The 13893-nt window shown below is 35.2% G+C and overlaps 1 protein-coding gene across 19 annotated transcripts; it reads left to right on the forward strand.

Moving 5' to 3' along the window:
• Positions 1 to 5484: 5484 nt before the first annotated feature.
• LOC131015819 (DNA gyrase subunit A, chloroplastic/mitochondrial-like) lies at positions 5485 to 12825 on the forward strand. Of its 19 annotated transcripts, XR_009098689.1 has the most exons (16): positions 5491 to 5963; positions 6387 to 6524; positions 6963 to 7064; positions 7186 to 7230; positions 7314 to 7412; positions 7504 to 7590; positions 8216 to 8286; positions 8591 to 8699; positions 8826 to 8888; positions 9202 to 9267; positions 9397 to 9485; positions 10453 to 10521; positions 11065 to 11285; positions 11502 to 11664; positions 11770 to 11950; positions 12029 to 12095. XR_009098689.1 is itself a non-coding variant. In XM_057944249.1 (14 exons), the coding sequence occupies exons 3-14, from the start codon at positions 7038 to 7040 to the stop codon at positions 12685 to 12687; spliced, it is 1035 nt and encodes a 344-aa protein (XP_057800232.1). In that variant the 5' UTR covers positions 5485 to 5963; positions 6367 to 6524; positions 6963 to 7037; the 3' UTR covers positions 12688 to 12825. The 19 variants fall into 19 exon arrangements, 10 of the variants coding, with proteins under 10 accessions (XP_057800232.1, XP_057800233.1, XP_057800230.1 ...); XR_009098688.1 differs by having other exon boundaries at positions 11770 to 12095; XR_009098691.1 differs by lacking the exon at positions 11770 to 11950.
• The last annotated feature ends 1068 nt before the right edge of the window (positions 12826 to 13893 follow it).

Raw genomic sequence — 13893 nt, forward strand, 5'->3', positions numbered from 1 at the left:
ATAATTTATCATTTTGATTCTCTCGGTGAATGTATGTTTGATAATACTTGGAAGACTATTGTGAACACGTAAGGTTTCATATTTTAATATAGTTACATTTATCTTTTATTATTTGGAGAACTAATATATGTTAATATATTTTGAAGGGCGATTTATATGTTCAATGCAAAATTACAAAAAAGAGGCAAGAAACAAATCACTTGGGAACTCATGAAGGTAATATTTTTCATTATATATTATTGAGTTTTTTTTCCAATATGCTTAGGATGATTTTGATAACACTTCATATTTTGACATAGTGTCCAATACAACCGAATTTCAAACAATGTGGATTCTTTCTATTGCGATTCATGAAGGACATTATTGAAAATACTATAGAGAGTGGTTCATGCTCTCTACGTTTACTTGTAAGAAATTTATCTTTCACTTATTCAAATTTAAGTTAATTTTTTTCGTTTGTATAAAATAGTATTAATATTTAAATTTTTAATTGTGAATATATACAGGATAACCAAACTTATGATCGAAGGGATATTGATGAAGTTCGTGTTGAGTGGGCAAGCATGTTGATGGAAAACATTTAGTACGATCGATTTTTGTTTTAGTGTGATAGACTTTTTGAATCGACATAATTGTATTGATGATATGCACTTCATACTTTGTATTTTATGGTTAATTTTAGGTTTGACATTGTATTAATACTTGCTACAATATTGTTGGATGAAATATTTTAATTATGTGCAATGAAATTTATTTTATTTTAATTTCGTTTTGGATTCTCGGATTTTAAAATAGGATTGAACTACAATATGTAACTACGATTATAAAACTGTAGTAGTATGTATAAACTACAGTTTTAAAACTGTAGTAGTGATTTCATAAGGACTACGGTTTTAAAGGGTAGTGTAAAATAATGAAACTGTAGTCTTTTATACACATAGACTACGAATATTCATTAAAACCGTAGAAAAAATTGACATACACTACATTTTGCTATTAATTAACTACGGTTACACACTGTAGTCTATTGAGCATAATAGACTACGGTTGACAAATGTAGATTATGTGCGTGTAAAACCGTAGTCTATGATAACTATAGACTACAGTTTTACAACCGTAGAGAAAAAGGGGAGTCTTTCTCTACATACCTATTATCTACAGTACAGAATGCTCATACTCTACAGTTTAAAACTGTAGAGTATGAGAGAATTTGTAGTAGTGTGAGTAAGGTAGCTACAGCCACAAATGGAGCAATCGATGAATTAATGAAGATATCCATTCATGTGGAGCAGCCAGCTATTGTCGGATGATTTTTGTAATATGACAATATATAGCTTCCAAAAGCAACCAACTAATCAAGCACTTCTTTTCACTTTTTTTCAAGCTATCACATAAATCTTTTTTGTGAGTGCTACTGATTCTCGTCTTCGACCTCTATGTTACTTTTACGAAAATTCTTTGCCTTCATCACGCTGCTTCATTGTTTCCTCTCAAAGATGGAAGATAACTTCAATTTTAGGAGCAGGAGATTTCAATTTCTTTTCAAAGTAAGAGGTGATTCGAATTTATCAAATGGGCTTTGAATATTTTAAATGGGCCCAGTGGGCCGTATTATGTAGTGGACTTCAAATTGAATACTTATCGGCGGCAAATGTTTTATTTGTAATTAATTTGGCATTTAATTAATGTAAGGCAATGTTAAACGACGGAAATCGACTTTTGATGTCGTCGTCGGCGGTAAGGTCATGGAGAACGGGATGAAAACTCGGCGTCGCCTCCTCGCGCCACCGTTATCCGCCTCTTTGAGAATCTTCTTCCACTATGGCCTTGTAAGCAAGCCATTGATTATGAATCAACCAACGAATCACATGAAGGGAGTAGGTTCGACAAGCCAAAACATGCAGTATCAAATCAATCGAAAACCGGCCCTTATAGGCCTCCACACTTGCGAAAAAATGTTGCAGGTAATCAACAACGTAAACATGAGGAGTGCCTAGTTTATTCTAAACATGAATTTATATCATTGGATTCAGATTGCAATGATAATGATGGATCAGTAATGGATAACAACAAAGCATATTTAACTGAGGCGAGATTAGCTGCAATTATTTGTATTCAGGTTGGTTCATTTTGTCTTAATTCTCTTAACCTATGTGTTTCTAGTTGCCCATGTGCCATGATAAATTTTATGGCCTTCACGTAGAGCATTTCTTTTTCTACCATTGTTAAGCAACATCAATTTCCATCTACATTAGAGTCAACATGGTCAGTCGTACTATCAAATTAGAAAGTTCTAGTTCTCATAAATTATTTCATCCTCATCGAATTTTAACAAGTGTTCTTCATCCCCATTGCCTTCCAGTTCTCAAGTGAATCGCTCAACTTTCAATCCAATATCACCAAGTGATGAAACTTTGCTTGAGGCAAAGGAATGAAACCCATATGATCTTCTTTGGAAATTAATCTGCACAAGTTTCTTGAATATGCTCATTGGAAGCATGATTTCTTGAAACTTTTGAGGATTGTGTACTTGCTCATTTCTTTGTCTTCCACCTAGAGGATGAGCACAAAATAAACCATCTGCTACTAATCTTAAGCGCATGGCTAAGAACTCGGATAGGGAAATTGAGGAACCAAGTAGAGAACTTTGGTTGAGATCTTTAGAATTTAGATATGAAAATATGTTACGATAGTAATAATATTACTTAATTTATAGAAGTTCCAAGTTATATTTTCTAGTCAAATAAAACTAGAATGCTTTATTTCCTCGATGGCTCTTTCATCTAACCCTTGGATTTCGCTCGAATGATCTGTGTCGAGCTGATCCCAAATTGTTTACAGTCCAATGGACAATGCTTTTGCCATCCAATAATGTGCTGCAACACAGGTTAAGCATGTATTCCTTCATATCTTGTTATGTACTAAAGATTTCATGTCCTATTTCTTGTTTTGTTTGTATCATTTATTTACTTTTTCTATTTTATGTATGAAATATGACACTACTCTGATGAGTTGCTTTCTTTCCGACCCTTCGTTGAAGGTTTCATTATATCGGCTGTAGTTTCTATCAAATGAACCATTTCTCTGCTCTTTTTATATTTATGTATCTTTATAAATATCTCTGCAACCATCTATCTGTCTTTTATTTATCCAAACACTCTGGTCTTATAATGTAAATTATGTTCATCTTTTCTTATTTGAATTTACGTACTAACTACTAAGACACTGTAGACTTTTGCTTAGGTCCGGATCGCAGCTGCTTCAAAGAGCACTCAAAATATGGGTCATTTACCACACTTTCTAATTCTCTTGGGCATATCTTGATGCAACTTCACTCAGGTATTGGGATCTAAAAATTTGTTTGATTGTCTACATTTTAAGATCTAAGATCAATCTATTAGTAAAAACCTAAGAGTTGGGCGCAGCTATGCTTGCACCTTCCCCCTTATGACATAAATTTGAGAGGTGTAACATGTACAATCTCCAATACTTTTCTTCACATACTATACACTATTTGGAGAGAACCTTTACTGTAATTCTTTTCCTTAAATAATTGTAGGAAAATTTGGCTTGTCCAATAACGGCTTTGTACTTTTTCGGGGTAACCCTGAACTAAGCACTGGCATAGTTTCTCCAAGCTTCATATCATCATATCTTTAGTTTCATTTAGTACATCATTATTTTAAGAAGAAATGTAGAACATCATATCAATAGCCAAATAACCTTGACTTTTGAAATTGATGTTGTAGTTCCTGAATGGTGTCATTGAATTATCTTGGTTGTCTAATTATATGTTGCTCGGACTCTCCAAAAATGGGAGAGTACCCGTGTCCGTCGGGTACGACACGGATCCGGGTGCGGAATACGCACCACCGGGTTCTTCATATTTCGTGTGGACTCTACAATGAAAGAAGGGAAGAGAGAGAGATTAAGTTTGTTTTTTTCTCTGAAAATGAGTGTGGTGAAAAAGAAGAATAGAAAATGAGTATGGAGTACTGCTGGATATTAATTTGAATATTTTAATTTCCTATACATTGTGCGGCAAATGCCACAAATTGGTGTAGAGTTCAAATTTTTTGTTATATCCATACATTTTAATGGCAATTGTATTATTAAATTAATGCATTTAATTTAATGGCAACTCTCAGGTGCGTATTACAGCTTCACGGGCATTAGCAAACATATGTGATTCTCTTAGTCATTGCTTGGATGCACTTCATGCTGGAAGAGGTTCAATTGGTGGGCCATTGTTGAAATTTTTATATTTATTTCACTGCAATTGTTGATTTTCTTTTTCTCCAATCTATTGTCTTACCTGTGCAGGATCTAGAAAATGTTCTGAATTCACATCACTGCTAGTAGACAGTGCATTGCGCCTGGCAAGGGAAAATGACAAGGTAAAAAGCCAAGTGCACTTTTTTGGTTGAATGAGGCCTCAACTAAGTTGGGACAATTAAAACTCTCTCTTTTCTCTATTTGCTTAGCAAGACTTGTGATGTATCTGATGGAACTGATTCTAATTGGTCATTGTGTGCTCTTGCTTTGGCATGTCCCAACTTGTGTGCTCTATGTGCTCTTGGAATTAAAAAATGTATTTATTCCGAAAAGAAGAGAGAGATTTTTTTAAAAATTTTAATCTTTAAATAACTATATTTTTTATTATTTTAATTAAATATTTACATTAGATATATCGAATTAAAGCTCTTATCGTGATCATTAATTTGATATGCATATTAATATATATATATATATATATATTAAAATTAAAACAAAAAATAATAATATGCAATAAAATACTTTTAAGAACAATTATGTAAATAATTTACACATAATCTTCATGATTTTAATTTAAAATTCAATGATTTTCAACATATTTTGAAAAAATAAATACTAAGTAATTAATCACTACCCTTATTTTTAAAATTGACATGGTCATAATTTATTTATAATGTTTATTAACTTATTAACTTATAATTTTTATAATAGTTATTAATTTAAATAAATAAAGAGAAAAAATAACACAAAAATAGAAAATAATTGTACACTATAGAGAATAACATAATAAATTGAAACAAAATTATTCACAAGTAAAAAAATAATTAGCATTTCCACCCCGAAAATATTTTTATATTTCTGTATTTATATAAAATTTATACCATCTGAATTATCATATTTATTAATTAATGTAATAAAAATTAAATTTTAACTGACTGTATATGAGTGAATATTGAAAAAGAAAGTATAGAAGAGTTTGCAATAATAAAAATTAATATTATGAAAAGACAAAAAAAGAATTAAAAAATATATTTATTCCAAAAAGAAGATTGAGGAGAGAGAATTTTTTATTTTTAAAAAAAATAATTATGTAAATAATTTACACGTTTTTTATTTATTTATTTATTATTATTAGTTGTCTATTTAATTTGAATTTTGTTCTTATTTAAATTTAAAATAGGCTGAAGAGAAGAGAAAAAATGGGCTGAGTTAAGATGCAAATTTGGGCTGTTGGGCCGAAAATTTAAATGTTAGTAATCTTGGGCCGCTTAGAGTGCCGAACTTATGACCGTTGGGTGAACACTTGGGCTGAAGTAAAAGGAAGGGTAGGACACTAGGGTTCGAGAGACGCCTGTCGGGCGCCTTCTCCCTTCCCCTCTCTTTCGCTTGCCACCGAGGGTTTCATTTGGAGAAGGCGAATTGACGGTGCATATTGACGGGTGAAAAGCGGTCGGGTGGGAAATGAGGCAGACGCATCTGGCCCCATGGTTAGGTCCTCGTACAAGGCGGGCGAGTACTACATCAAATCCATGATAGAATCTGATCGAGCAACATCTTCTACATAGCGCTGAACATCTCTGATGATCGCTCTTGAACAAGCTCGCGGCTTAGCTTCAAGATCTCGATAAGTGTTACTGTTTTGGGCTGCTTCGGGCTCTGTTGTCAACTCCCTTTCATCGTGGAATCAGGTTAGATGTCAGCTCGAGGTTTCGTTTTGTCAAATGGAATTGAAGGCTGTTGTTATTTGTATTTGTATATCCATTTTTCTTTTTCTTTTTCTTTTTAATGTAAATTAGCACATTTGCAAAACCCCATGAGTTGGGCTTGCGATGATGATGCAAGGAAACGACATTGCATGAATAATTGTTGTCTCATTAACTTTACTCAATGATATTCATATTCTTGGTTGAACTGCAGTTTCCCATTTGGATATAAGATTTTCAAAATGTGACATTTTTTGGGTTCAAAATTGTTATACTGTCTATTTTTAATCTTTCATTTACTCGAAGTTGGTTTTGACTTTTGAGCAATCAAATGATTGCATTAAGATAAGATTGAGTGAGAAATTTAGTTAAAATCAAATCACCACAGTCCGTGGGTGTTTTTTGAAGATTGAAGGAACAAACCAGAGATCTGATCGGAGGAAGCAAGCCGGATCGATTAACAGGAAGATAAATCCACTACTCCTGTCCGGACGAGCAATTGAGTTGTCTTCACCCTCCCAAGAGCATCTGTATCAACTCACATTTGTACTCTATTTTACCTTGTCTTCATATTTATCCTTTTGTATTTCTCTCAATTAAGCAAGCCATCATAGTTAATTGGTACTACGACTTATAATTATTTCCTGACTTACCAAGTCAACCTGTTCTCTTTGTGGCTTTTTTTTGATTCTCCCCATTCATGGTATTGTTTCTATTACCATTTCAAGGTGTGTTTCTTTCCCAGGAGTGGGCAAAGAAGCAACCTAATTATGGATTTATGGCAAAGGCATATTATTTGGGGGCAAGGACCTAACTTTTTGGATTAATTTAACACCTGTGTGCGCTCTCTAGTTGCTTGGTTTGCTGATAAAATGTAGGTTTAAGTATTAGTACAGCAGCACAGCTGTACAGGTCCATGTAAGACAAGTCTGATACATATGCTTCATCTCCTCTTTCAACTATTTCTATCCACTTGCAACTTAGGATTTTTCATTGCGCTCTCCACTGATTCGTGGGCATGGGAATTTTGGCTCTATTGATGCGGATCCTGCTGCAGCAATGTGTTACACAGAGTGCAGGCTGGAGGTAGTCTACTATGATTTTTTCTGGAGCCTCACAGAGCTTTAATTTGTAGATGTTCCTTCTTCGTTTGTCTACTACTCTAATGAAACTGATGAGTACCAATATGCTGTTGTTATTCTTTCAGGCACTCACGGAGGCCATGTTATTGGCAGATTTGGAGCAAGATACGGTGTGTTATTGTTAATAAATTGTCCTATTTTTTCAGTGATTGTGTTTTATTTGCTTCTCTATTGACATGCATACATGTTGTAGGTTGATTTTGTTCCAAACTTTGATAATTCACAAAAAGAACCATCTCTGCTTCCTGTTCGCATCCCCAACTTGCTATTAAATGGTTCTTCAGGGATTGCGGTATGTTTTTGCCTGGCTCTTGACTTTTCATTTGCTTGGCTGCTTGTCTGTTATCACTTCATCTATTATGTTTGCTTCCTCCCATCCTCAGGTTGGAATGGCTACCAATATTCCACCGCATAATCTTGGGGAGTTGGTAGATGCACTTTCCGTGCTGATTCACGATCCCGATGCAACGGTATCATTTTAACCAGTCAAGCATCAGTATCTTGTGAACTTTTTCAACATGATATCTTCTGAATGATGAAAGTTGTTGCCTGTAACTAGATCTAAGCTTGCCCTGTGATCTTCTTCCCCTTCCTTAATTCCTTTCTGATTGTTCCTTAATTGATATAAGGTGGTTATTTGTTCTGTTATCCGTTAAGATTGTTGCTCTGTAATTCTGCTTATTTATTGCTACATGCTTGGAGCAGAGTGTTGAAACCAGTTCTTTATCATGAAGTAAACTGCTTAATCCTTTTCCCAGCAGTCAACTGTTGGAAAAACAAAATCACAAAAACAGTATGTATAACATATCAGTGTCCAAATTGTGTATCTTAGCCTGAATTTCACCAGTTGACTATGAACTTATTTTTCTTCAACTTTAATGTTCCTTTTGTCGATCTATATAACTTTAGAAGAATTCTATATTTGACATGATTATAAATATTGGGATCACATATGCTGTGGAATTCATCTTATAGGCAGTTGTCTCATTATTCTTTTTTAATGGTTGTGATTACTTAATGAATTTAGATGTTTCTTTTCCACCATTGATGTTTCTATGGAGATGTAAGTGTTATAGAAGTGTGTTTTTGTAACAGTTGCAAGAATTGCTTGAGTACATGCCTGGACCTGACTTCCCAACTGGAGGAATCATAATAGGAAATATTGGGTAGGTTATTGCACACCTTCTCGCTACATACTAATGGTATGGATGCACAGCAAGTTGAAGCTTTCTGCATGCTTTTTGCACACTGCACATGCTGGATATTCATGATTTTACTATAATGATTATAAATGGACTAAATGAGTTCTTCACATAACTAGAACTGAATTTTCTGGTGTGCATTTGGCAATGAAACCCTATCTCCTATAAGTTCATAAATAGATTATAAAGGTGAGCAGAAATTTATCGGCCTTTTCAATCGAACTCAACATGATATGAAGTAATTTTGACTTTTGTTTAATCCTTGAAGTATTTTGGATGCATATCGAACTGGACGAGGGCGGGTGGTGGTCAGAGGGAAGACTGATATCGAGTTGCTGGATCCCAAGAGCAAGCGCTTGGCAATTATAATAAAAGAGGTTTCATCCTCCTTACTTTCAATTATTAGCTATTCTCTTTTTATTTTTTGTTAAAAAGATTAGTAATAATCTACTTGAGCCTTTTTGTGTGTGTGTGTGTGTGCACGCACTTGCGCACCATAACAGATTCCATATCAGACCAACAAAGCTTCCCGTGTTGAGAAAATTGCTGAACTCGTGGAAAATAAGGTACTAATTAATTGGTGTGTATCATGAATGTCTTTAAATAAGCCCCGACTTATTTAAATGTGGTTATATGTACTGGAATTGTTTAAAATACACATGCATTTACTGAATTTAGTACATTGGTATTATTTGATATGTGAGTGTCTTTTGTTTTTCCATAACTAATGTATTAATATTAGGTTCCTAAATATTGTTGAATATGGATTTCTCTGTTATGTAATGATTACAAAGTTGTAGTTACTTATCTTCTTTTTCAGTTTTATGATTGTTCGTGTTATTGATACCATTTGATTATAACATTTTTCCTTTCTGTTAGAATTTGGAGGGAATAAGTGACATACGCGATGAGAGTGATCGATCTGGGATGCGCATTGTTATTGAGGTAACAATGTATTTCCTGGTTATGCGCATAAGTCTGACCCTAATTCATAAAAGCAACAATGTATTTCCTGGTTATGGTTCTCATTTTTATTTCAAGGTTTTGATTTTTTCTTGAATTCATCTTAATCAGCTCAAGAGAGGATCAAAACCCTCCATTGTCTTGAATAATCTGTATTTTCTCACGGCTCTGCAGTCAGCATTTAGCTGTAACATGGTGGGGTGAGTTATTTGAAGACAAATCATTTTGTATTTTTTTTTTCTTAATAATAAAAAAGATAGACATGAGTTCCTCATATTTAAGCATTTTCTTAGCAATAAGAGGGAAAATATTATAGGTTTTTCTTGCTGATTGCAGATGGAAGTTAATTTGTTATTATTGTTGGTTGCATACTTGCATCTTCTTAGCACTTGATCTACATCTCTTATGCTGTGACGAAATATATTTTTCTTTTAATAATATGGCTTATGCTTACATAATATATGCTTTCTTGTCCTGGATGCTGGAAATTTCTATAACCTCTATCCTTTTAGATGGGAATAGGGGATAATTCTTATCTGAAGCCATGCGTATTTTCGTACTTGATGTGCTGAATGTGGGGAAATCTGAATTAGTGTATGTATGTCTAGGCATGGTAAATATGTATTTGAGGAACATGTTTGTTAAAGTAATCTTCCTATCTCAACGTCTCATGCTTCCTCTGCATAGATGTCAGTGAAAAATAATAGAGAATTTACCTATGGGCCAAAACATGGACACTTATATATTTTGCTCATCAACTGTTTCTACATGTCTTATAGCTTCAATTTCTTTTGATTGATCAGTACTTTTTATCGGCTACTGAATGTTGTATGCAGTAACGAAACTCCAGTTTTTGTTCCATCACATTAATGTGGTCTCAATGATGTTGGTGCTCCTCTCATGGCATTCTAAAGTCCTGTAATACTTACTTAGCTTATCATAGAAATGAATAGTCTTGGGCTCGAGTTGTCATTTTCTATGGTTGGGTAGGAGCTTCTCTTGTTTAACTTGAAAAAGTAAACCGAGTGGCACATTGATGATTACTTTGTCTGGTAGCCTGATAGTGTGTTATATTTAACTAGTTCCTATATCTAAATTAGAGTCTCAAAGAATGCCAATGTACGTATTCTACTTTTAACTCGCTCTTTCTTTTTTGTTTTAGATTAGAAATATATTAAATACAAGGATGGCAGCCACAGATTCAGTTCTTGGATTTGCCTGGAACAAGGAGTTTAGGTATGTTCGAAGTGTTATGATGTTTTATGTTTCATGCTCCAGAGAAACCGAAATGTGATGGTTTGTTTTATTACGTTATGGGTTTGTTCAGGAACACTCTTGCTAGTGCAAGTGCGGACAAATTAGTTAAGATTTGGGATGTGGCAACTGAAACTTTTAATCTGACTTTGGAGAACCATATCGACAAGGCAAAGCTGAACTATTGTGTTCTTTAATACTAAAATCTAATTTAGCTCACGATTTTATATATGTTGACACTCATGCATACCGACAAGGCAAGGTTGAACTATTGTGTTCTTTAATACTAAAATCTAATTTAGCTCACGATTTTATATATGTTGACACTCGTGCATACATGCACTGCATGCAACACGAGAATGTACTAGTGCTTTCATTTATTTGGTGAAATTTGCTGAATGACGTATGAAGTTAGTTGCTTATCAACTGTTTCTACATGTCTTATAGCTTCAATTTTTTTTCTTCAATTTTCTTTTTCTTACTCTGACTCGAATTAACCTTTTGCTGACTTTTCTCTTGACTCAGGTGTAATATTAATCTTTTGCTATCCACACTTGCAACACACGTTCGATTCAAACTCGTGGAGGGTTAATTGTCAAAGTAGGCCGTCGGGGGCACTACACAAATCACATTCTGCGAATTGCACGAATTACACTACTTACACGAATCAAAGCCACTCTCTCTAGAACAACGTCCCAAGTTCTTTGCTGTGAAACTCCGCCTTGTTGGATATCGGAAGACTCGAGGTAAGCTTTGGATATCGATTTTGTGGTCTTTCTTTCCTAGTTTTTGGTTTTATTGATCTTTTTTTATTGATCAGTCATTTTCTGCCACACTTGGAACCTAATTTGCGATTCAGTGTGGAATGTGGATTCTGCTGGTTCAATTTCTGTGATTGTGGTTACTTCTTGAATTTGTTTACATTTTGTACCTCACAGTGTTTTTCGTTCCCATTTGTATAGGTTAGGCTAATTGAAATTGGTGCCCTTATCATGGCTTCTGATGTGTAGATATGGCTCAGTTGAAAACTTGAAAGAGACTAACAATGGGACAAGGACTGGGAGATTTTCCAAATCTCCATCAACTGACCCCTATTTGCTTGTTCTAGTCATTGATGACTTTAAGGTGACGATTTAAACATGTGTTTAACGCAGAGAGTGGGTGTGTGTCTGTTTGGACATCTGATGGGATTTTACCAGTAATTACTATTTGATGTATATATTACATTAGGGGGACTTCTGATTCGATGCACTATTTCGAAACTTGGTTAACGAGCTGTTACTATGGCCAATGGTCATTTGAATGCAGCAAAAGAAGCCCAAGTGCCATGGAATATGTTTTTCCAGAAGTTGATTTTCTATTATCTTTGTTTAAGAATTCATGTATGCAGTTGGTTAGTCTTAGGAAACAGGTGAATCTTTCAACTAATTTCCTTTCAGTGTTCTGCTATTCACTAGATGATCTCCCTAATATTGATGTTTGTTCTCAGATTGATCAGAAACTCTAGAATGATAAAACTGAAATTTCTGCTCAAGACTCTAAGCATCGGAAGACGCTTTCTGAGGTTAGTTAGCTTGGTTTAATAGATTATTATTCTATTTATATGAAGGCACGAGGGCATCCAGCATGTTGCTAACTGTTGCTGTTTCTTTTTCCGTATTTACATGCAGCTGGAAAAATGTCTTGATGGCTTGTTTGATAGTTTTGCAAGGTTGGATTCACGTATATATAGTGTTGGCCAAACTGCTGCTAACGTAGGAGACCACCTGCAGGTAAAGGTAAAACCTGTATAAAGATTGTAAATTTTGTTTAGTCTGCATTTGGTGTTTATTTTCTTATTATATCATGTCTTTAATATACAGAGTGAATATAGTCCAATACTAACACATCAAATTAATGTTGTAGGTCTGTGTAACTGATATATAATAACACTGCTGTTTTTTGTGTTTCCGTCTTTCTCTTGATATTTAACACTTTGGAAACTGATTGCAGATGCTTAAAATGGAACATAAAAAGGCAGAAGAATCTCATTTCCAGCACCATCACATCATCAATGCAGAGTTTTTCAGTGATGTAATTAACCGCGGAAGAAATACCATGTTTTTTTTATTACAGGAAGAAATTCAATGTAATTTGTTTTTGTTTTGAGGAAACCATGTTATTTTTTATTTACGGAGACGCCTGCTTGGTGGCATTTGTTTCTTATTTTTTTTGGGGGCAGACCGGGTGGTGTTTAGATAAATTTTCTAGATTTTTTTCAAAGTGGAGTAAATTTGATTTTGACTATACCAAGTTGTAGGATTTTAAATAAGGTTTTCAAGAGCGCAAGAATTGTTGCAATTGGAGGAGTAATGAAGAAGTTATGATTAAAATAAGATTTTAAAAGAAAATATTTTTATTTTCAGAATTTTAAAAAAAATGCCGGTTTGACCTAAAAAACCGGTCCGGTTCAATAAAATTAGACCGGCCGGTTCAGATTGACCCGGACTACCTACGAGCCGGTCTGGTTCAATTAAACCGGCTGGTCGGACCGCCGGTCCATCTAGACCGAACCCGGTTCGACCAGACCGGACCACCGGTTCGACCAGACCGGTTCAGACCCGGTTCGACCAGACCGGTCCAGACCGGTTCGATCAGCCCGGACCACCGGTTCGAGCAGACCGGTTCAGCCCCGGTTCGACCAGACCGGTCCAGACCGGTTCGACCAGACCGGACCGCCGGTTCGACCAGACCGGTTCAGCCCCGGTTCGACCAGACCGGTCCAGACCGGTTCGACCAGACCGGACCGCCGGTTCGACCAGACCGGTTCGCCGGTTCGACCAGATCGATTCAGAGCCGGTTCGAGCAGACCGGACCACCGGTTCAGACCAGACCGGTTCAGACCCGGTTCGACCAAACCCATTAATTAGGGTTTCTAGGGTTTCTAGGGTTTTTAGGGTTTCTAGGGTTTCTAGGGTTTCTAGGGTTTCTAGGGTTTTTAGGGTTTCTAGGGTTTCTAGGGTTTTTAGGGTTTCTAGGGTTTCTAGGGTTTCTAGGGTTTTAGGGTTTCTAGGGTTTCAAGGGTTTCTAGGGTTTCTAGGGTTTCTAGGGTTTCTAGGGTTTCTAGGGTTTTAGGGTTTTTAGGGTTTTTAGGGTTTTTAGGGTTTCTAGGGTTTTTAGGGTTTTTAGGGTTTCTAGGGTTTCTAGGGTTTTTAGGGTTTCTAGGGTTTTTAGGGTTGATTTACGATTTTGGTCATATCTTCTTCGTTATGCGTCCGATTGATGCGATTCTTTTTGCGTTAGAAACCTTATTACAAGGGCTACGATCCTGGCTAGTCGAATCTAGTTTTTGAAATAGTCAAAATTTTGGAGTTT

This window comes from Salvia miltiorrhiza, chromosome 3, assembly GCF_028751815.1.
Source record: "Salvia miltiorrhiza cultivar Shanhuang (shh) chromosome 3, IMPLAD_Smil_shh, whole genome shotgun sequence".
Taxonomy (NCBI): domain Eukaryota; kingdom Viridiplantae; phylum Streptophyta; class Magnoliopsida; order Lamiales; family Lamiaceae; genus Salvia; species Salvia miltiorrhiza.